Below are 25546 nucleotides of genomic sequence, written 5' to 3' on the forward strand. Positions count from 1 at the left end.
TGAGTTCCAAATTCTATCCCTTTCTCCCTCCCTCTGAAATGGTAAACAATAGATATAGGTTATGCATGTACAATTATGTAAAACATTTCCATTTAGTCATTTTGTACAAGATTACTTGAATAAAAGAAAAGAAATTGAAGAAAGTGAAAATAGTGTGCTTCATCATTAGTCCTTTGAGGTTGTCTAGGATCACTATATTGCTGAGAATAGCTAAGTCATTCACAGCTCTTCATCGAACATATTTGCTGTTACTGTGTACAACATTCTGGTTCTATTCACTTCACTAGGCATCAGTTCATGTAAGTCCAGGTTTTTCTGAAATCATACTGCTTGTCATTTTTTATAGCACAATAATATTCTATTACAATCACATACCATAGCTTGTTTAGCCGTTCCCCAATTGATGGGCATGCCTTTGATTTCCAATTCTTAGTCACCATAAGTTTCTTCCCTTTTAAAAGTAATTCATAGTAACAGTTTGACTTTTTAAAAATTAAAAAAAACTATTATTTTAATCATAGTAAATAGATATATATAAACAAAATATTATCATCATTCTAATGAACTAATTCTAATTAACTCTAATGAGACTGATTTGTGATTAGCATGTGGAAAATACCGTCTTTTTCCTTGTTAGGCTCTTCTGGGTTTCCCATTTTATTACCTTTCTCAAACTGCATATAAAGAGAGGATTGATTCTAAAGCTAGAAGTCTTCTTCTTTTGGAATCTTTTTTTTAAAAAATTTTTATTGTTTTTATTTTACAGCCATTTATGCCATCGGTTCCAACAGCTCAGGTTCCTTGCCATTAGTTCTCACAAAATGTGCTTCTCTGGGTGAGCAGGCTGGCACTTCAGTTGAACCCAAGTGCCTTTTTCTTTGGCTTCCTTCTTCTTCTGATCATTTTCCTTTGCCTGCTTCAGGAAGCTATCTCTGCTCTTGGAATGCTTACTGTGCTCAATACGCACATTAGTTCTCTTGGCCAGAATCTTGACCTTAACCTGTTTGTTTACAACAATGCCTATAGCATGTTGAATAACATTATAGACCCGTCCAATCTTGCCATGGTAACATTTGTGGGGCATTCCTTGGTGAACCACGCCCATACCCTTGATATCCACAATATCATCTTTCTTGTACATTCACATATACATAGCCAGAGGTACAATACCATGTTTCTTGAAAGGGCCTAGAAAACATGTATCATGTTCCTTTCTTTTTTACTTTTGTGTTTCTCATTTTCGCAACTCCCTAGAATATGGAGGAGCCGGTGGAAAGCTTTCTTTTGGAATCTTGAACTGTTTGCCTAACACTGGAAAGACTAGACACATCAATTGATGCAAAAAATTTTATTATGATTCTACTTTGAAATAAACATTTAAACTACCTTTATTTTCTTTGTCGTATGGATAGGAAAAAAAAAGTGCTAAATCCATCATTTGATGCAGCCTGGTCCTCTGAGGTTTTCTTAACTGCTGGTCCTTCTTTAACAAGCTACTTTTTCATAACTAGTATTTTATTTCCACCTAATTAGAAGTCCAAATAATGGCAAATTTCAAAAGAATAGTTTTATTGTATTTATGCTTTATTATTACATATATGTACTAGCAAACGGTCAACAAGCCTTTATTAAGCTCCTACTTGCATGAGGTACTGTGCTGAGTATATAAATGCCAAAAATAAAACAATCACTAATTTCAAGGAACCCGCGTTCTTTCAGGGAAAACATGTACAGAATAAGTTTGCTTGCATATTATGTATATGTATAAACGCATATGCTATTGTTGTTTGGTTGTTTAGTCTGTTTAACTCATCATGATCCCATGGACCATAGCGCTCTAGGCCCTTTCTATCCTCCACTATCTCTCAAAGTCTATCCAAATTCATGTTCATTGTTTCCATGACACTATCTATCCAGCTTATCTTCTTGTGCTCCCCTTTTCCTTTTTGCCATCAATTTCTCTCAGCATCAGGGTATTTTCCAGTGAGTCCTGTCCTCTCACTATGTGGTCAAAGTATTTGAGCTTTAGCTTCAGTATTTGTCCTTCCAGTGAATAGTCTGAATTAATTTCTTTAAGTTTTGACTGATTTGATCTCCTTGCTGTTCAAGAGCATCTCCAAAGTCTTCTCCAGCACCTCAGTTCAAAAAGGTAGATTCTGCTGTGCTCAGCTGCCCTTATGGTCCAGCTTTCACAACCATGTGTTGCTACTAGAAAAAACTATAGCTTTGATTAGACTGACCTTTGTTGCCAAGGTGATATCTCTCTTTTTATTATTAATATGCTGTCTAGATTTACCATAGCTTTCCTTCCAAGGAGCAAGTGTCTTTTAATTTCATGACTGTAACTGCCATCTGCAGTTGATCTTTGAGCCCAAGAATATAAAATCTAACACTGCTTCCATTTCTTCTCCTATTTGTCTGAAAGTAATGGGAGTAGTTGTCAAGATCTTAGGTTTTTTGGGTTTTTTTATGTTAGCCTTCAAGCCAGCTTTTATACTTTCCTTTTTCACCCTCATTGAGTCTTCTTAATTCTTCTCTTTCTGCCATCAGAATGGTATCATCTGTGTATCTGAGATTATTGGTATTTCTCCCAGAAACCTTAATTCTGGCTTTAGTTCATCCAACCTGGCATTTCATTCAGAGTACATGATGTACTCTGCATACAAATTAAATACATAAGGTGATAATATGCAACCTTGTCAGACTCCTTTCCCAATCTTGAACCAATCAGTTTTTCTATGTTCTGTTCTGATTGTTGCTTCTTGGCCTACATGCAGATTCTTCAGGAGATAAATAAGTTATTTGGTACTCCCATGTCTCTGAGGACTTGCCACATTTTGTTGTGATCCACATAGTCAAAGGCTTTAGTGTAGTCAATGAAACTGAAGTAGATGTTTTTCTGGAGCTCCCTTGCTTTCTTTATAATTTAGCAAATGTCGCCGATTTGGCCTCTGGTTCTTCTGCCTCTTCAAAAACCATATATATGCTATAGACGAAAACTAATTGGGAAGATATCTCTACTAGGTTAGAATAGTAGTCTAGAAATTAATGAATCATCCTCATGCATAAACTTCAGTTACAGTAGTGAAATTTATTGCTATGTAAGGCTTTGTGTTATACAAAAATGTTGATTCAGCTTGGCTTCCTTATACGGAAAGCAGAACTCTATAGATTCAAATGCACTTGTGAAATTCTAACTCGTTTCTATTGATTTGTGACCACAACTTGTCTATAATCAAGACACGACTTGTTACCTACCTATCTCATTAGGTTGTAAGTAGTTATAGTTAAAACTGAAATGTAATTCATGAAACTGATATTTTTTTCTTCCCTATTCTTCCCCAGGAGAGCATTTACCGTTTAGAGCAGAAAGGCAACCTAGATATTCACTAATTCAGTCTCCTTATTTTATAGATGAGAAAATTTAAGCCCAAAGAGGTCAAAAGTCTTGTCTAAAGTCATTACAAGGTAGTAAGTGGCAGAGTCACAATTTGAATTCAGGTCTCTGACATCCTAAAATTTAAATTATTCTACTAGTAAGGTTCTCATATAAGAATATTGTTGCAGGGGGCAGCTAGGTGGCACAGTGGATAGAGCACTGGCCCTGGATAGAGTTCAAATCCGGCCTCAGACACATAACACGTACTAGCTGTGTGACCCTGGGAAAGTCACTTAACCCCATTGCCTAGCCAAAAAAACCCCCCCCATAACTAGACTGCTGTTGCAGACCAAAAAGAATTACTTTAATCTACTAGAAATTTAAGCACATTTTGACAACTGAGATTTACATTATTTTAACTGTTTCTTATTATCCAGTAATGAATTGTTTTCTTTTGAATTTATAGTCGCAGGTCTGGCCAATATACAGTGAACCATGAAAGCTCCAAAAAAGTTGCAGAAAAGCCACCCTTTGATCGATCGAGTTCCCAGGATTCATTGGATGACTTATCTTTGGAAGATTATTGGACAGAACTGGAAAATATTAAAAAATCTAGAGAAAACAGACATGAAGAACAGGAGGAGGTTGTTGTAAAAGAGCCTGATGGTAATAAAACGTGGTTTCAGCCTATTTATATGTTAATGTAGCTAATGAGTGTGGGACAGAAGTGAAAATAGAAAAAAAATTATTGAAATAACTTGCCTAAAAATAGGATTAATAACATTTCAACTTGAAAATTATTAGGGAAGAGATAGTACACAGATTTCATAGGCTTACACAAATGGCATACAAATGTGTTCTTAGTTTTTCTGATCTTCTAAAATGCTTGGATGTGACCTTTTAATATTCATTTAGATTCTTGACAAAAATTCTAGAATGAAAGGATATTAGATTTGAAAGTGACTACTTCCTTTTTTTTTTATGGAACTGTGATCCTCTGTTAAACTATAGCTTGTGTTTAAAAGCATATATATTAAATTTAACATAGTAGTACTAACACTGCCCTGTTTATCCTTGTCCCTCCATGAATGTTATTCTTTTCTATTCTATATAATTTAAGCATGTTTTATTTATATTTTTATTTTCTTTTCTCTTTTTTTTCCGTCATAATCATCCCTAATTCACCCTTCTGAAAATAAATAAATAAATAAAAGACTTATTTTTTGTAATAAAAATATACTGAAGCAAAACAAGTTCATATGCAAGTTTTGTCTGGACATGTATATCTCATTATATACCTGCATTTCCCCATCTCTCTTATATAGGTGAGAAGCATGTTTCATCACTCATCTTCTGGAGTCATAGGTCACTGCATTAATTAGAGTTCTTACATTTTACAAAGTTGTTTGTTTTTATAATACTATTATTATTATAAATATCATTCTCCTGGTTCTGCTCATTTCACTCTATATCAGTTCCCACAAGTCTTCCCTGGTTTCTCTGGATAGATCCCCTTCATTATCTCTTATAGTATAATAATATTTCATTATATTAATATATAATGATTTGGTTAGTGTTTCCCCATGCACTTAATGGGCACACGTGTTTCCAGATCTTTGCTATCAAAAAAAAGTGCTGCTCTGAATATTTTTGTACATATAGATTCTTTCCTTTAACTCTTTTGAATATACATTATATATATATATATACACATGTATGCATATTTAAGTATACACACATATTAATGGTACTACTGTGTTAAAACATGCACAATCTAGTAGTAACATTTTGGGTATACATTTAAATTACTTTACAGAATAGTTGGACCAATTCATAGCACTAGACTAACCTCCTTCTATAATATCATATATTATAATGTGTATCATATACCATAATATCATATATATAACAGAAATACATATATATGTACATACACATAAGATATATTGTGTATTTACACATGCGTATGTGATACATAGTATATATACATGCATATACACATATAATAATGCCATTGTTGTGTTAGAGCAGATGCATAGTCCAGTAATAACTTTTTGGGTACAATTCCAAATTATTTTCCAGAAGAGTTGGACCAGTTCACAGCTCTAGACTTCTTTCTATAATATTGACATACATGCAAAAATACATATATACATACACATAAGTGACATTGTATATGTATATATGATAAATAGTATGTACATACATATGTACACATCTGCTGTTTTGTTGTTTCAGTTGTCTTTGACTTTGTGACCACATTGGGGTTTTTTTTGGGTAGAGATACTAAGTGGTTTGCCTTTTCCTTCTCTAGCTCATTTTATAGATGAGAAACTAAATCAAACGGGTTAAGTGGCTTGCTTAAGGTCACACAGATAGTAAAGTGTCTGAGGCCAGATTTGAACTCAGGAAGAGGAGTCTTCCCTGATTTCAGGCCTGATGCTCTATCCATTGTACCACCTAGCTGCCCCTTATGTATACTAACACACACGCACACAAAATAAGGGCATTGCTGTGTTAAAGCAGATACATAGTCCAATAATAATGTTTTGGGTATAATTTAAAATTACTTTCCATAATGGTTGGATCAATTCACAAGCTTAAAATAACTTTCTTCTGTAATATCACTGACAGTTGATCAGCTAATAACTTTTCGTCATGATGATTCACCAGAAGCAGGCCTTCTATCTTTAAATAGCTGTATTTGCAATAAATGTTTTCTTTATATTGATTTGCTATTACCTCAATTGTATCTACCACCCATTGGTACTGTTCTGCCCTATGGGACAAAATGGAACTCTGTCACTTCAATAGTCCTTGAAATGTTTAAAGATAGATAGCTTAGCTTCTCTGAGCCTCATCTTGTCTCTACTAAGTAGTCCTAATTCTTACCACTGATTACTGTATCATAGGGTTTCCTTATACCCTACCATCTCTATGCTTCTTTTCTGGATTCTATTTAATATATCACTTTCACTTGGAAAATGTGGTATCCAGAACCTTACAGAACTTTCTTAATGTAATTTAACCGGTGAGCCATCTTTGATCTGGAAATGGTAAATTTCAACACAAAAAAATTGATGTTTAGATCATTTTAAATTTATGATGAACATTAGACTGTGCTTCTTGAGGGCAAGAATTGTCCCCAGCACTTAGCACAGTGCCTTGAACTTAATAGGTGGTTAATAAATGTGAGTTAATTGACTGACATCTAGTTTTTTTGTTTTTGTTTTTTCATATAAAATGCTATCTAGTCAGGTATCGGGACAGCTAGGTGGCATAGAGCATTGGGCTTGGAACCAGCAAGACTCATCTTCATGAGTTCAAATCTGCCTTCAGATACATACTGGCTGTGTTTCCTTGGGCAGGTCACTTAACCCTGTTTGCCTCAGTTTCTCATCTGTATAACAAGCTGGAGAAGGAAATGGCAAGCCTCTCCAGTATTTTTGTCAAGAAAACCCCAAAATGGGGTCATGAAGAATTGAACACGACTGAAATGACTGAAAAACAAGAAAGACGGGTCTTCATATTCATATCATATACTTTCTGAGATGACTTTAAAAAAACCCACACACTTACTGTAGAACTTAATCTGTTAAATTTAATCTTTTCTGCTCAGGCCTATTGTTCCACGCTATTGAAATACTTTAATTCTAATTCTGTTATCCATTGTATTTATTATCCTTTTCAAATTGATCCGTCTCATATCTCTTCACGAGTAGATAAACATGCCTTTTATGTTTTCATCTAAGCCAAGTCAATGAAACAAATGTTGAACAAGACAGGACCGATTTTTTTTTCCTTTTTTTACTGACAGCTTTAAAAAAATGTAACTAAACATATATAAACATATGAATAATACTTTGAACAGAGAACCTTTTTTTTTCATACACAGTCATAAAAAAATATTCAGAAGTCAAAGACAAAGAACAAGGATGCTGTTTAAGGTAGTTTTCTATCAAGCTCAGCTGAAGTGTGGGTTATAGAAGGATGCTCTACGATTAAAAAATATCGAATGATCCTTTTTGTTTTTATGTCTCTGTCATTTCCTGATACATTCCCCTCCTATCTTGAATCCTTCTCTGTAAAAAATAAACAGTTAAGCAAAAACCAACAGACATAACAGCAACTTCCTCTTAACAATATATTGAAACATTCCACACACATAGGCCCTCACTTCTCTTCCCAGGAGAGAGACAGCCAATTTCTGGTGCTGTTTGCCATTCCTGTAAAGACTTTCAAGAATGATAGCATTCCATTACTCAGTGTTCTTCAATTTTTTTTCCAAGTTATGATTCTACTTACCTAGGCTATCTTTCATGCTAACAAAATTTTAAAATCTAATCCAAGGACTTATTTAAAAATTTCTGGACCTTTTTCCATTTAAAATTTCTTATACTTTCTCAAGCCTATCTGTTAATTCATGTTCAATTTTTTTTTTATTTCTATGTCATTGTTAGACTTTTTTTCTGAATACGCAACCAGGACTATTAAGCCTATTTTGATCATTTAATAGCAATTTAAGAGAAGAGGGCTGAGAGTCCCTAGGACTGGAATTTAAGTTCCACTTCTAACATGTAATGATTGTGTGACCCTAGGCAAGTCACTGAACATCTTGGTGCTCCAGGTACTTCTCAGATGCTGATCTACTTTAGGAGATAGTCTTTCTTAACAGGAATTCCCAATGAAATCACAGATCTGGCTTGAAAAAAATATTTCAGCATTGTGTTCTTTTGTATGAGTGCTGTCCATATGTTTTCTAGTAAAATCTATGCACTTGAAACCAACTAATGGAAATTAGACCAAGAGAGATGATAATGATAAGAAATATTTGGGCCAATTTACATGGCATGCATAAACATGAGCTGTTATGTCATTCGTTAAGATTAAAATCCATCCTGATTTAAAAAAATAAGACTTTGCAACAATCTTTTCAAAGGTTAGAGATGCTTTTCCCCACTTACCACAAATGCATTTTCATTTATGAGTTTTTCCTCCCTTCAGTGAAACAAATGATTCCAAAATAAACTGACTCTTTGTCATATGTGTTGTTGGTTGTGACAAAAGAACAAATCAAGAAGCGGAGGCATCATAACAGATAGAGAGTTGGCCTTAGAGTCAGTGGCACTGTTCCAAGCAGCTCTCTAAGACTATACGTTGTAGAGAAGTTTATAGCTTGCACCGATAAAGGGAATTTCATCACTAGGCACTCTATACAGAGATAAAATTACAGGGTCTACTAAAACAAAGTATAAGCCAATTCTTCTCTGGAAGTTTGGTTATTCACTTGTTATAGTATTTTTCCTTTTCCAAAAGGAAACTTTTAATTTTTATGGTTTCAGTATTTTCATTAATTTTATTAGTTAAATATTAGAATACTTTAAAAAAATCTCTCCTATCTGTGATTACTAAAAACAGCTTCCCTGATCTAAAATGTACTTCTCTTTTCTAAGGGGAGAGGGGGTCTATGGGCCAATGTAAATTACCTAATACTATTTAAAATTTGAAGAATTTAAAGTTTTAAATCATAGAATCATTTAGTGACTGATGCTCTTCAGATATCTTCCTAGTAACTATTTCCTTTGCTTATACCAGCTGATTTTAGGAGTTCTTAAAATCTATGGCACTGATTTCTGGAATAGAGTTAGGGGACCCAGTTATAACCTATGTTTTCAGCACTGACTTTATTCTTGGTGGCATAGAAGAATGAAGATGTTGGGAAATCTGTTTCTTAGGTCATTAGAATTTTCATTATCTTGGTTGTATAAGAAACTCATCTAAACATTGAGGATTTGCTTATGTGTTTAATATCTTTTTTTGGCCAAACACTCGGATAACATTTCTTAAGGGATGGGGTGTGATGAAGTGAAAGGAAAGAATTTTGTTAGGGTATGTTTTCCTTTATAAGTGAAATTTTCTTGGAATTTCTTGCTTTGAGCACTATTTTCCCTCTTGACTTAGAGGGAGAATTAGAAGAGGAATGGCTGAAAGAGGCCGGTTTGTCAAACCTCTTTGGAGACTGTGCTGGAGATTCTCAAGAAAGCATGGTATTCTTATCAACATTGACTCGGACTCAAGCAGCAGCGGTACAGAAACGAGTGGAGACCGTCTCCCAGACAATGAGGAAGAAAAACAAGCAGCACCAAATCCCTGACGTCAGAGACATCTTTGCTCAACGGGGAGAGTCGACAGAAAAAGTAAGGGTTCTTTTCTGCTATTGGTTGGGTGATGTTCATAAAGAAAAGACATAACTGATGAGTGTGGAAATAATACATCCCACATGCATAAAGAAGGATAGATCTGTTCTTTTTCTGCCCTCACAGAAATCTGGATCTCTGATTTATTTGGGCATTTTTGATAGTACGAAAGCATAATTTACCACTGCCCCCCACCCCAAGCATTTCTAGTTCTTCTCTTTCATACTATAAGAATTAGTCCTGGGGCAGCTAGATGGCACAGTGGACAGAACACTGGCCCTGGATTCAGGAAGACCTGGCTTCAGACAATTGACACTTAATAGCTGTGTGACCCTGGGCAAGTCACTTCACCCCATTGCCTCACAAAAAAAAATAAACAAATAAAATAAAAGAATTAGTCCTTTGTCCTTGAAGTTGTATTGCTTCCAGCACTGCACTCTTCCATGTGTACTTGGTCTAACCCACCATCTAACCCACCAACTGCCATCTTAGTTTTCTTTTTTGGTATTTCTGCTTCCTCCTATAGCACATCTGCAACTATGATGTTACGATCCCAAATGTGGTAGTTCTCTTCTTGGCGGGGAAAGAGTTTGTTATAAAAATCTTTACTTATCTTTATTTATTTATTTTTTGTCTGTTTGTTGTCCTTCATGCAGTTTCATTTTTAATGCCCTTAGCATGACTTTGCATACTTAGGTCTCTTGCCAAAGTTTCTGTAAACTTGTTTTTCCCTGTGGTGCTTCTTACTGTTTTATGAGCCAATATTGCTCATAATCTTCTACCACCCTCCTCTGTGAAATTTTGCAAACAAGTTTATATTCTAAACTGGTATTGCCCTTAGCTGCCAAATCTTTACTCTTGGCAAGATCTTGTAAGATCTCCTTAAGGAGAAGGGTGAGAAAATAGACTGAGCAAAATCTTTGTAATCCTATGTCTCAGTGAGCATGTCACCCCTCAAAGTTGGTAACGACAATTTTTTTAAAAGCAAAATTCTAGTAAATTCTTGAACCAGATGGTCTGGAATCTGCTGATAGAGACACCAGAACGGGGAAAAAATGCAAATTAATAAAAATAGTGTTAATTTGTTCAAAGTCCATACTGAATTATAAAATAGATATTTAACAAAATTATTATTAATTGAGATCTCAGTGCTCCTCACGAACCTGTATTGCATTTGTGATAATCTGTTTTGTACATTTAGCAACTGCAGCAGACTTCAGCCAGCTGTGTTTATATGTTCGTGAACTACAGGAGTTGAGGGTGTATGGATGCCTCAGTCTTAAATGCTTTCACACGAAGTCTTGCTGACATGAGGAAATTCACTGCAGAAATGAATGCCATCTGCCCCGTCATCCTCAATTGCTAAAGAAAACAATTCAAGCCCAGTGCATGAAAATATGCCTTTAGATGTCTAAGTAGAAATATTGGCTGTGTTTTCTCAGCCACAGAAGGCTATTCTTCCACTGGCGTATCTGGGAAAGTTAGGGTCACAATATTATTAGGCTTTTTTTTTTTTTCTGAGCAAGAGTAGAGCAGCTCCATTCATGCAGACTTTACTTCCTTTATCGGAAATTCCATATTCAGATGTGGGTATTCCTAGTTGGTTTTGACCAGTAAGGTAATGGAAGATACACTATAGGAACACATCTTTTCTAGTGCTTCTTTAATCTCTTCTCTGAGTGGTCAGGAAAACACACCTGTCACCTACCAGCTTAGGGAGTATCGTTCTCAGCACATTTCAGGTGGTAGAATATGTATTGCAATTGTAACTGTAATTAAGCTGTTTCCATTTTTTCTGTGTTCAGGCAATATGTGTTGACTAATGCATGGGAGGGGAATGATTTGGTTAAACTTCATTCATTCAGTGTTGTTTTTCAGTCATTTTCAGTCATGACCAGCTCTTTGTGATGCCATTTGGGGTTTTCTTGGCAAAGATACTAGGGTGGTTTGCCATTTCCTTCTCCAGCTCACGTTACAGATGAGGAAACTGAAGCAAACAGAGTTAAGTGACTTGCCCAGAGTCGCACAGCTAGTAAGTGTTTGAGGCTGGAGGTGAACTCAGTCTTTCTGAGTCCAGACCCTGTCTTCTACCTAGCTTCCCCATTAATTCATTACTATGCTAATACTATTGAAATTCCACAGAGTAAATAAAATGAAGAAAATTCAACTTGGCCCCTCCTGCCTGAGGAAAAGGATCAGCCACACTTGTACCCTCTTCCTGTAAACACTGGGGAGATGATAACTCAAACTTCTGTGTGCAGACCAGAGAATTGGAATTGTTATAGAATTCATTGCCAACAGTAGTATTCTTCAGTGAGTCCAAATTTCAGTGAATCATAGATGGCCATAATTTCAGAAGAAGCAAAGTTGTAGATGAGCCAAAGATTCATTGAAAAGACATATGACATAACTAAATTGACTAACAAAGGGTTATCAAACACAGAAAAGCAACACTCCCGAATGCAGCCTGAACCAGATTAAAATGAAATTGGGAAATATTAACAAAATAAATAAAAATACAAGAAAACTTTGATAACATTAATATGTGGTTTTCTGAGTCAATATGTGCCATAGGGATCTTTATGTAGGGTTTAGTGGTGGCCTCCCATCACCCTCACCTTTCTGTTTGAGTTTGAAACCAATGGGGGCCAGCTAGGTGGCACCAGAAGTCAGGAGGACCTGTGTTCAAATCCAGCCCCAAACACTTGACACTTATTAGTTGTATGACCCTGGGCAAGTCACTTAACCCCATTACCTCACCCTACCCCCACCTCCAAAAAGAAAGCACTAGGCTAAAACCTATTGCCAGCAGTAATTTTCAAGTACATACACACACACACACACACACACACACACACACACACACACAGAGGCATCATTGTGACAATGCAGTGGAAAAAATAATGGATTTGGAGATAAGTTTGAATCCTTGTTCTTCTACTTGTTCCCTTGGTGATTTAACCTCACTGGGCCTCTGATTTCCCTACCTGTAAAATGAGGGGTTTGGACTAAAATCCCTTCCAACTCTAAATCTGTGCATCTATGACTAGAAAAAGAGGTTACTGGTCTTTATGTAGCAAGAGAGGAAACAGGTGAACAGCCCCCACTGGTTTCTATAATGATTTAAAAGATGGAAGATATAGCCTCCAGTGAATTGGTCACCTTTATGGAAGACTTAGGCAAGGGTATAAGCTAGTAGTGTACAGGAGTACCCATACCAATGAGATAATGCCTCAGTGGGAAGTGTGTGTGTGTGTGTGTGTGTCTGTGTCTGTGTCTGTGTCTGTGTCATGGGTATATTAGGCAGCTAGGTGATGCAGTGATAGAGCAGCAGACCTGGAGTCAGAAAGACTCATATTCCTGAGTTCGAATCTGGCCTGAGATACTTACTAGCTATATGACCCTGGGCAAGTCACTTAACCCTGTTTGCCTTAGTTTCCTTATCTGTAAAATGAGCTGGAGAAGGATATGGCAAACGACTCCATTATCTTTGCCAAGAAAACCCCAAATGGAGTCACAAAGGGCTAGACGCAACTGAAAATGACTTAACTACTCTGTGTGTGTGTGTGTGTGTGTGTGTGTGTGTACACACATACATATAGACATATAAACACATTTATGTATATATATGTGTATATATATATATATATTCTTTTCTCTACCTGGATTATGAATTTCTTGATGATAATAATGGTGGCTGTGGTGACTTGTTTCTAATTCTTCTTCCCAACAGGCAACAGTACAGTGTTTTCTACATTGTTGACGCACAAGTTTATTTGTTGGCTAGCTGATTAGTAAGCTTAGTATTTATTTATTTGTTTAGTTTGGTATAATTCCAATAAGCATCCCATTGTCTAAGATTAATAGAATTACTGTATTTATAGTGATTTATTTTTCTGTTTGTAATTCAGTTTGACTAAATGGCTTGTTTTTCTATCTTTAGGTTCCATATGGCAGTGAGCTGGAATCAGTCAGGACAAATGAAAACAAATATAAAGAAAAACATGGTACGTAGTGCCATTTCTCTTTTATTTTTCCCATTATTGGTTGAATAAAAATTCATGACCTGTTAGAAAATTCACTTTCTGCTGATACTATTACATAAAAAACACTAAAATATTGTTCCATAGAGGATAATCTCACAGGGACTAGTATATTTGAGGCATTCAGATATACAGCTCAGTGGTTCAATAGAGCAGTGGGCCTGGAGTCAGGAAAACCCAGTTTGATCCCCCAGCTAATCTAGGTCTTTGGTCATTAGTTTAAAAAAAAATGGCATTATACAGGATTGTAAGCCTGTGACCTTATCGTTTGGTAGCAGTATTAGTATTTCCATAATACTTCTATATGTAAGCAGAATGTGTTGGTATTTGACAAACTCAGTTCAAGCATCAGAGAATCTTTAGAATAACAAGAAAAGGAAAGTAGGGGGTCCATGTAGTGGGGCACCACAGGGATTAGGGGTGCAATGGATAGAGTGCTGGGGTTGGAGTTAGAAAGGACTTAGGTTTGAATCCTGACTCATACCCTAATTAGCTCTGTGACTATGGATAAGTCATTTCATCTCTCAGCCTCAGTTTTCCTTCTCTGTAAAATGGAAATAATAAGTAATAGCACCTACTTCACAGGGTTATTATGAGTCTCAAATGAGTTAACATATATAAAATACTTTACAGATCTCAAAGTATTATATAATGCTATTTTTTTTGGGGGGGGAAGGACATCAGATTCTCCCACAGTGAGGTAGAATCTCAATGGTAGGATTGGTATTTCAAGCTAGAGGAGGATGAGGACCATCATTGAGAATCCAGGAAAGAGACAGGAGGAACAGCTATAGAAAGTCATTTGAGGGTACCCACAAGCCTGGATTGGTTTGGTCTTCCACTAAGTAATTTCCTAGTCTTTTTCCAAGGATGTTCAACTAGATTTATGGAATCATAGAGTTAGAAGGAGACTTAGAGTTCACTTTTTTAAATTCCATTGCCAATTATTAGTGTAAGGTGGCAAATCAATCATTGGGCCTTTCACTCACTTTCATTCCCAGTCCTGCTATTTACTCCCTTGGGCAAATCACCCTGGCCCTCAATTTCTTCCTTTCTAAAACACTGGCACTAGATTTGACTGTCTCAAATTCAGTATGGTTCAATAGAAAGAGTGATGAATTCGGTCTTGGATTCATATCCCACCTGTACTACTTCCTACTTGTGTGACCTTGGGCAATCTACTTAGCTTCTCTAGGCCTTAATTTCCTCTGTTCTTGTTGAAGACTTTTCGCTTTAAAAGACAGTTAAGTAGTGGTGGTGTTGGAATCGAGAGTCAGGAAGACCTGAGTTCAAATCCTGTCTGTGACACTTAGTCTTCTGTGACCCTGGACACATTACTTACAAAGGAGGGAGCAGAGATACAGAGAGGGTAAGTAATGTGTCCAGGGAATAACATCATCTACCATGTGGGATTGTTGAGATTAAGTAAAGGGGGAGGGAAAAAGCATTTCTTAAGAGCCTACTGTGTGCCAGGCACTGTGTTAAATGCTGTATATAAATATTACCTCATTTGATCTCATAATAACCCTCTAAGGTAAGTACTATTATTATTCCCATTTTACAGTTGAGGAAAGTGAGGCAGGCAGAGGTTAATAAGTGACTTGCTCATGGTCACACAGCTAATAAGTGTCTGAGGCCAAATTTGAATTCAGGTCTTCCTGATTCCAGACCCAGCTCTTTATAGTAAGAATAGCTAACACTTTTATAGCTCTTATTATGTGCCAGGCACTGTGTTAAGCACTTCATAAATATTTTTTCATTTTATACTCACAACAACCGTAAGAGATTAGTGCTATGATTATCCTCATTTTACAGATGAGGAAACTGAGGCAAGCAGGTCAAGTGATGTGTCCAGGGTCACTTAGCTTAGTATGTGTCTGAATCTGTATTTGAACTCAGGTCTTCCTGACTCTATCCACTGAACCCCTATCTACTTCTTCGAATGAGATAACACATCTAAAGTATTTCACAAACCTTAAAAATGCTTTATAAGTCTATGCATGTATACATACATACATACATACATACATATATATATAAAAAAATCTAAACAGCTATTATTATTAGTAGCAGTAATTAAATCCTATAACCCCTCAGTTGCCTCCTGAGAAACCATTCTTTTATTCCTCCCCACTCACACTCATAGAAACTTGCCTCCTTACTCTTCACCAATTTTAATTTTTATAGAAAACACTACATATGTGAAAATATTTTATGCCTTCATTTTTAATATATGAGGCAGCCAGATAGCACAGTTGATAGAGACGTGGACTTGGAGTCAGGAAAACCTGACCTGAAATTCTGCCTTACATGTTTACTAGCCATGTGATCCTAGGCAAGCCACTTAATCTTTGTTTGCCTTAGTTTCCTCATCTGTAAAATGGGAGTAATAATAGCACCTACCTCCTAGGCTTGTCATGAGGATCAAATGAGATAATATTTGAAAAGCACTTTGTAAACCTTAAGGTGCTATATAAATGCTAGCTATTATAGCTGATATATAGTTAATATGTTTTTATTTGCATTCTGTGGGTACAGAATTTCATCTAGTTATTAAATGGCCAGTTGTCTTCAGAGGTAGCTTTTCCTCCCCCCCAAACCTTTTTACTAGTAAATATTTCACTGGTAGGAAAATACAACTTTGGATTGCCAGAATGCTGGCTTAATACTAGAGAAGGACAACTTATGCTAGCGTGAATATGTAGAGTTATCCCTTCTATACTGTGACTTTCCCCAACACGGTTTCTATATGTATATATTATGGGTTAGCATAAGAAATTAAATGGGAGTTTTTGGGGAGTTTTGTGGAAGCCACAGATGACATGTGAAGGCTAGTAGATAATACAGAGCCTATGACCAAATAATTAACCCAGATTTTACACTAAGATTCTATAAACACCCCATAAAAGAAAAAGAAAAAAATCATACTTCTTCTTTGGTATGAGGGGAGGCCCAAAAAATTTATGCAAATATTCCAGATCGCAGGGATTCGGGGGGAGTGGTACTGGGCCCCTAATCCCTGCAATGTGGGAGGACTGGCTGTACTTTGGGCTTTTAGGTTTTGTGGCTGGCAATCATCCAGTCACTGAAGAGAGCTTGACCACCAGGTCTTTCCCCTCTTTTCTGGAGTCTAGGCTGCAGTCTATACAAGTGGGAAGTTCTAAAGGGCCAGAAGCCCTTGCCAAAAACACTGCTTGTACCAACCTGGCAGGGGGAGTATGACCTACTTGCTCCCTGATTTACATCTGCTTTGGCCAGCATACTGAGAAGTGGGCCCAAATCCTCAAATTAGCATAACAAGAGAATCAATTAAACTCAAGTAAAGCCATGCTAGTCTCCTAGTGTTTACAACTGCACCTGTGTTCAGTACTGTGCATTGTTCTTTTTCAGCCAGTGAAGAAACCAGTGTTAGGCAAACAGCAGAAAAATTTGAAGAGACTGATGGGAAGCACTGTCTTGGGGTTCATTCAAAAGTGCGCCTGTCCCAGCAGACTCCCTGAGGGTGGAAGTGCTGTGATTCCTTTAGAATGCCTTTCCAACACTTGATTTTTATACGTGTTAATTTGAATTAGATAGCTCTAATACTGTTCTAGTGCCAAATATAGGACTTTTCATATTTGAAAATGGGCCTTAATTATCTGTAGGATAATCTCCCATTATTATGCACACAAATTTTCTCCATGAATACATACAATGCAAAGTATAATGGAAAATCCATCATTCTTTTAAAAAATAGTTTTTTTTTAATTATCTCCTATCTGGTACTTTGGAGAAGGGGAAAACAGTTTTATTGAAAGTTCCCTTTGGATTTTTGTAACATCAGTGTGAATGGCAAGAGAACAGTCATCTTTAAGGAGTCTTACAAAATATCTGTGCCATAGTACTTTGGCTCCATCCCCCAAATGAAACTGAGGGAAAGGAATTAAGTGATTCACAGCTTTGGAGTTTAGCACAAGAGCCGATTGGCTTCTCTTAGTACCATGTGTTAATTCCCATCTCACAATAAACAATAATCCAATTATTATTCTGTGATGGATATGAGTCATCACCACTTTGGCTGCTTGGTGGTGAATTATATGATCAACTCTTGGATTTTAATTTGAAAGTGAAATTCCTCTCTGTATAACAACTGGATGACTAGATATACTGTAGTTGTGTTAACTTGTATGCTTCTATTCAGTACTTTTTCTTTCTCAGTGTGGGGGAGGAAATTTTTGTTTTATGTGTGTTTTACATCTTCATTCCTGTCCTTTTTCTTCTACTATCAAGTGTTATGTCTAGCAAGATCTGATTGCTTTGAAAATAACAATTACTGTCTTCATTGTGCCTTTTTTTTTTGGTGGGGAATAGTCAGGGAGAAGGACAGTATTTTCTTCAAAAATTCTCAGCTGCATATAAGGTAGTACAAAATAGTTGCTAATTTTAAAAAGTGGCCAATCAGCTTTCTTCTTTACAGCTGTTTCCTAGGTAACAAACACACAGTCATAGGAAAGTATGAACCAGAATAAAAAAGGAGCAACATAGGATAAAAAAAACCTTGCCTTGACACTTTGGTCACCAGCTCAAAACAAAAAATTAACAGTTAATAGGATGCCAATTTTGAAAAAATGTATTCATAGTTTGGGTCTGGTTCTTAAGGAGAAATGGCAACATTGCATAATAATCATTGATGGCATGTTTGCTTTTCTCATTGTTCAAATATAGGTACATTATTATCATTGTTATTGTTAATAGCAATAGGAATAAAGCTTTAAATTTGTGCTGCTTTAAAAGTAAAGGAGCAAAAGATGGACTTAATTAGCTGTGAGATTCAATATAAGTGGAATTTGGGGGAAAATAAGTAGGTGGTACGATAGATAAAAGTCAGCAAGACATCTTCCTGAGTTTAAATCCATCTTCAAGACATTTACTAGCTGTGTGACCCTGGGCAAGTCACTTCACCCTGTTTGTCTCAGTTTTCTCATCTGTAAAATGAACTGGAGAAGAAAATGGCAAACCACTCTACTATCTTTGCCAAGAAAGACCCAGACGGATCACAAAGAGTTGGACATGACTGAAAAAGTACTCAACAACAATGAAAGTATACAAGAATTCTAGAAGGCTACATTTGTATTTCTTGTTTTTCTTCAGATTTAAAAATAATACACGCGATCATCCACATAAAATTATTGGTATCCTGATTTCTTCCCAAACATCTTCATTTTAATTTCCATCCAAGTCTCTGTATTTGTTTTGTTTTCCCCAGGGGTCTTTCAAAAATTCATCAAACTCCTATGTAACTGGGTGAGGGTGTGGATGGTGTGTACACTTTTATCATGTAACTCAGAGCTTTTAAACTGTGAACAGAATGAATAGGATGAAAAAAAAATCGGAACAAACCTCAACACAACAGCTTTTCTCACCCAGGCTGTTTTAGTATGTGTTGTGTTTAAAGCTGAAGAGTTTCCTGGAGAGTTTTACTTAGAAGACTCATCATCAGAAGTTCAAGCTGCTTGTTTCAGCAGAGAAGTTTAGAATATTAATAAAGACTTTCATGACTAGAGAAAAAAAATTAATCTTTGGAAATGATGTTGAAGTTCAGAACATCTCTGACTAACATCCATGGCCCAAGGATCCTCTGGGTACCTTTGTATTCTTCTACCAGTTTGTTTTGGTACCAGCTGGATCCAGCCCTGACTCACAGTTATTAGCTTTTTGGCACTTCTGGCTTTGAAATTCTCAGAATACTAAGTAGGTGAAATTCCAGTAAAGGTCAGGTCAGGGTGGGGAGAGAGTTTTATTCCAGGAATTTTTTTTTTAAGCACCAAACAGGTAGAAAATATGGGGTTGGCACTGTGAAAGAATCTCAGCCTACTTTGCTAAAAAAGTGCATGTTTAATATACAGCACTATCTTATTAACTTATTCCTTAGTTTAGTAAAGTTGATGGCCACTAGTAGTTTTTTGAATGTAATCTATTGTAAGACATAGGTAAGTATGGTTATATAGAGAGAAGGTGAAGATGAATAGTCTGTCAATAAATTGGTTATGTTTATACTTCCTTGGAAAGTCCCTTTGTTATGGACCATTTTCGAATTTATTTTCTGGATTTCCATTTATCATCTTCTTTTTTGTGTATAAATAGCACCCAATAAAGTCCTTCAGTCCTTCTTCAATGGTTCATAGGTTACCTTGGTTTTCAAAGGCTATGTCTTTGGAGTAGAACCCTCCTATGAAGCTAGAAAGACTTCAAATATTAGCCTGGTAATAGCTGACATATTTCTTTCCCAAAAGCCATTCTGGCTATTTCTGGAGAGGCATCTTGACATTTTGTCCACTAGGTCATGGTTTTTCATTATGGTCACCAGGTGGCACAGTAGACTTGGGGACAAATCCTGCCTCACATTTATTAGCTGTGTGACTCTGGGCAAATCAGTGGTCTCTCTCAGCTTCAAGTTCCTCATCTATAAAATGTAAATAAAAATAGCTCCTACCTCACAGAGTTTTTTTAAGGATCAAATGAGATGCCATGTATAAAAGCCCTTTGCAAATCTTAAAGTACTATATAAATGCTAGCTATCTTTTTCAGACATAACTTTTAATGATCTAGTGAATTAGAGAAGGTTTACGACTTGCTTTGTAGAAGAAGTACCTACATCAACACAGGGCATTGACCATATTATAATAAAATAAAACTAGCAGAAAAATAATGTATATAATATTGTTGGCTTTGGGTCTCATGTCCAGATCTTGCCTCTAACCTTGGAATTAGTGAGAAGAACAGCCCATGTCTGCCTGAAGATGTACCTGTTTCTGAAACGGACATCAACCTAGAGATTTCCTTTGCAGAGCAAGCAGCCAATTTGAAAGAGACCTCAAAAGAAAAGCCTCTGGAGAACAAAGAAGAGTATAATTCATTACCTGTACGTATATCACTTGAGACTTCATATGCCCTTGAAACTAAGTAGGCCGTATATGGCATGCATTCTCTTATCCTAATGTGGAATGAATTAATGAATGAGTGAAGATTGACTTTTATCTCTCTGAGTCGGGTGTTAGTCCTTTGAATTCCATTCCAGCCCTATAACTCTGTACGCTATGTAATATTTAATAGATATGTGATTTCATAGATATAAATATTCATTTCAGTGATATATTCTTTATTGAATAAAACACAATAAAATGACACAATAATTCTCACCTTCTTCTTTACCTTCTTCCTTTCTTCAAAAGCATTAAAAAGTCTAGTGCTGGCATTTTTTCACCGTTCTTTAAAGTGCATTATTCTATAGTCAAATTTATTTTTAAATTTTTAATCTGATACTAAGGGAGAGAGGTATTGTCTGCAAGAATCCCAAACTTTGCCTGGCCTTGATTAACCAGCATGGCTTAGAGATATGATTTGATATAGGTAAAAATGGGAGTCTTGCATCCATCAATTAATTGATTAAGGACCAATGATGTTAAATTTTTTAAAAATTTGGCCAAGGGATTTTAAGCAAATGAACTTTAATTTTGATGTAAAAACAAATCCAATGAATAATTAATAGCATCTTTTCATTCTAGTTGCTTTACTTGCCAAATTAATGCATTCTTTTTCACTTCATTTCTAAAAAAGGCAGGGAAGATGGTGGATAGAGTAACCACTTGTCCAGATTTCTAGGCTTTCTCCAACTCAATGAAATATATAGCATTGAATCAACAAGTTAAATTTCACGTAGTTAGACCCTCATTTGAAATCTCATTATTTCCCACTTTAACCCGTTGTTTAATAAGAATCTTGGTGGTTCAGTTTCTCAGTCCCCAGCATATTAGACATAGCAGACTGAAAAGGTCATATACAAGGAAATGTTAGAAATTATTATGAAACAGGTCAAAGAGCACTGGGCTCAGGACCAAAGCACCTCGTCCAAATTCTAGTTCTTTTTCTCTACTAGGTGTGTCTCCCTTTAAGCAACTAACTTTGCTTCTTTGGCCTTAGTTTCCCCATCTGTAAAAAAAAAGGAGTGAAAATAATTGTATCAGCTATTGCACAGGGTTGTTAATGAGGAGTGCTTTGCCAACTTTAACCCATTAGAAACATGAACTGCCATTATTGTTACAAAGAGAGCAGAAGTTGTAGCCTGCCAAAGAAGATGGAGACAAAAATTAATGCAAGGAAAGAACTTGGTTTTATTACAGCATCAAATAATAGATGTTCATAATGTTGACTTGCTTTCCAAGTTTTATCTTACATCATTCAGAATAATCAGAGAATCATTGAATTTCAGTGCTTGCAATCACCTTACTGAGGTTCTAGTCAAGCCTCTTAATTTTATAGGTATACAATTATGCATTGTATGTAAAAGGCAAATCAGTAAATATTTATTTCCTACCCTGTACCTAGTATTAGGTAGGCTTCAAAAGGCAGACCTATGTTGAATGAGATCTTTAGAAATATGATTTAAAAAAAAACAGAACACTGAATTTTTAAGAAGTCTTTAATTCTATTTTTAAGCAAGCAGAAAGAGTAGCTTCTGCTGAATCACATTCCTTACTCTCAAGGAACTAGACAATCTACTCCATTAACTAAACAAAAATGCGAGGAAATTTCACAAATATTTAAAGGTTCTACCATGAATTAAATATTGGGATAAAGAGCTCATTCTTTTTATTAGGTGCTGTGTTTAAAAAAAATTGCTAGGTAAGCCAAATGCTTGAAGTAATAATATTTTAGGCTTCTTTGGATATTTATCTGGGATAATGCTTCAATTATTATATTGTGTTTCTCTTGTTGGAATGTTATAATGATTTCAATTTGATATTGGATCATCTTTTCTATGTGGTTAATTATTGGCCTTTAACAGTTGAGAACAATGGGTTTAGGGTTAGGCCAAGGAAAAATTTGGGTGCCATTCTTAGTGATTATAAGATGATCTCATCAGATTGAATTCCAGCAGTCAATTCTATACCAACAACCTGTAAGGTATAAAGCTGACAAGCCAAAAACTATTTATTTCATCCCTGAATTGATAACATGTCTCCCTCATTGTAGGGAGTAGATCTTAAACTAATCTTTCTGAGTAGTAATTGTCTACCCTGAATTGGTGACTTACTGAAGAACCTCATATCCATGTCCTTGTTACTTTCCCTGTGCCCACTTAATTTTTTAATAATAATCTAAGAGATGCAATGTATTAAAATGGATAGAGCCTGAATTAATCATAATCATAGCTAATATTTATATAGCACTCATTATATTCCTGAAACTGTGCTAAGTGCTTTACAATTATCATCTCATTTGATCCTCACAATAATCCTGGGAGATAAGTACTATTATTATCCCCATTTTACTGATGAGGAAACTGAGGCAAAGTGACTTGCCCAAGGAAACATAGCTAGTAATTGTCTGAAGCTAGATTTGAACTAAGGTCTTCCTGATTCCAGGCTCAGCACTCTATCCCACTCTGCCACCTAGTTGCCTGATCTGGGTTCAAGTCAAGCCTGTGCCACATACTGGCAGGGTGACTGTTGGCAAGGCCCAGTGCTCGGCAACTCTCTAGGCATGTAAGTTGTAGAGAGAGTTTCCTCACGAGGAGCTTCCTTTTATGAAATCACAGTTCTAGTCCCAACATCCCATTTTTAAAAAAAGTCAGATATTAATTACAAAATACTTAACTGGTGACAGTTCAACAACTTTTAATGGAAATACGTTCTTAGTGAAAATTAGATGATCATGTATTAATAGGAACAAAACATTATGTGTGTGCATGGCTGCTATGGGGAGGAAACCAATATTAGCCCTGAGGGCACTTTCCTCAGTGCTGTGATTGCCTTATAGATAATCTAGAATCAAAAAAGAAGTTGAATTATTAACGAGTCCAATTTGAACCATCCCGGAACATGTTTAAAGAAAAGTATATTGTGAAAACAATGGATGCCTTTTATACTTATCTTTTATAACAGCCTACTCTTTGACCCCAGGAGAAGGGGGTCATTTTTTAAAAAAATAGCTCATAAACTATAGAGCCAATATCATATACATGTAAAGGGTTCAGACTTTTTTCCTTTTGAACTAATTTGGGACAGAGTTCCCAACCATTCTGTTGTTAGAACAGAAAAAAAAGATGAGGAAATAAGATTTTTGTCTCAGAAGGAATTCTCATTCCAAATGACAGGAAGTTCAGTAGGACATATAGGGTGTGTGTGGTGTGTGTGTGTGTGTGTGTGTGTGTGTGTTAGGAGCAGAAATGTGTGAGAGGCTGATAAAGTAATAGATGATTCTGATACTCAGTTTCTGCATGAATCATGCATGAGTGGAGGTGTGTCTCAGTAGTAGAAGGGATGGATTTATCAGGGGTCAGTACTTGGGATTTAAAAAAAATACACACACACACACATATAAAACAACTTATTTATTTACTATTAGTTTTCAACATTTGCTTCCATAAGATTTTGAGTTTTAAATTTTCTCCCCCTCTCCCCTCCCCAAAATCTTATATAGGCTCTACTTTTACATTCATATTAAGCATATTTTCACATTAGTCACGTTGTAAAGAAGAATCAGAACCAATGGGAGGAATCATGAGAAAGAACCAAAACAAAACAACAAAAGAAAAGGAGAGCAAATAGTATGCTTCGATCTGCAAAAAATGTCTATTATTATTCAAAACAACAATGCCAAATAAAATGAGCATTCTTATATGCAAAATAAAACATAAAATAAGGATTATATTTGAAACTTTGAATCTCTGTTCTGTAGAGTTTTTTTTTTTAAATTGTATAATACATTAATTATGTAACTTTTAAAGCTGTCCCCCTTGTTGGTGTTTCCTTCTGTTGTCTTCTGTACTTAAATTTTGTTTTTAATTAAAACTTCAATGATGCTATTTCCTTTTTTCTGGGGGGGGGCAACCCTGTTATTAGAATAGCACAGAAAATGAGGGAAAGAGCGTAATAAATAGAGGAGACTGCACTGGAGGAGTGTCAATAAATTTGTTGTACTCCACCATAATGCTTGCTTCCTTTCTTTGGCTTCTCCCTATTGTTCATGTTTTCCTCTCTGTCTCAGTTTAGTCTGATTAGTTTAATGTGAATTTTTTTCCTGCTAGACAGAGTGATTGTCAAATGTGTGATCTGGAAGTCAGGGAGGACTAGGTGAGGGGTTAGGTGAGAAGAAGGGAAGAAAAGTAACAGAAACAAGAGGGAATAAAATGAAATTCTTTTTTGAAGTCCTTACCTTTGTTCTTCTGCCCTAACTGTGAGTAGGGACTCAGAATTTGACTCCCTAACCTGTATCTAGATCATTGGATATGGAGATGGGCTATGCTGGGAAGATTTGCTGGGTACATGCTAGACCCACAAATGTGCTTTTTATGTTTCTTTTACATATTTAGTGTGTAGGTATGCTATCATAGGGCATGATACTGGAAGAAGTGGAGGGTGGAAAGTGGCAGACCAACCTACCTGGCTCTTATAACTCTTTCCAATATTTAAGCACTTGATTTCTGGTCTTGGCTAATTTTCTAATTTAAATTACTGGTGTTCTTTGATCTCCTTTTACATAATTCCCCATTTATCTTACCATTTTCTTTGTAATGAAAATACCACCTTAGGGGCAGCTAGGTGGTGCAGTGGGTAGAGCACTGGCCCTGAAGTCAGAAGGACCTGAGTTCACATCTGGCCTCGGACCAAACACTTGACACTTACTAGCTGTGTGACCCTGGGCAAGTCACTTAACCCCAATTGCCTAAAAAAAAGGAAAAAAAAAGAAAATACCACCTTCTTCCCTTTCGTGGTCTCCAAAATTGCGTAGAATGAGTGTGTGTGTATGTGTGTGTGTGTGTGTGTGTGTGTGTGTGTGTGTGTGTGTGAAAGTACATTTAGTTTTAATCCAGGTCAACATTGTTCTAGGCTGTATGGCCACTTTCATTGGTCACTTTCTTCTTTCTTCGTTTAGAAAATTCTTGA

At 36.0% G+C, this 25546-nt stretch overlaps 1 protein-coding gene across 4 annotated transcripts in view; it reads left to right on the plus strand.

Annotated features, from left to right (window-relative positions):
- Window positions 1-25546, plus strand: part of ARHGAP18 (Rho GTPase activating protein 18) — a 238025-nt gene that overhangs the window by 159784 nt on the left and 52695 nt on the right. For all 4 annotated transcript variants that reach the window (XM_020987030.2, XM_078155149.1, XM_020987027.2 and 1 more), the window contains exons 2-5: window positions 3846-4045; window positions 9341-9576; window positions 13520-13583; window positions 20345-20520. In XM_020987030.2, coding sequence (XP_020842689.1) covers window positions 3846-4045; window positions 9341-9576; window positions 13520-13583; window positions 20345-20520 — 676 coding nt within the window. The remainder of the gene's footprint in view (window positions 1-3845; window positions 4046-9340; window positions 9577-13519; window positions 13584-20344; window positions 20521-25546) is intronic.

Source organism: Phascolarctos cinereus, unplaced genomic scaffold (genome assembly GCF_003287225.1).
Source record: "Phascolarctos cinereus isolate Bilbo 61053 unplaced genomic scaffold, phaCin_HiC Scaffold_5;HRSCAF=322, whole genome shotgun sequence".
NCBI lineage: Eukaryota > Metazoa > Chordata > Mammalia > Diprotodontia > Phascolarctidae > Phascolarctos > Phascolarctos cinereus.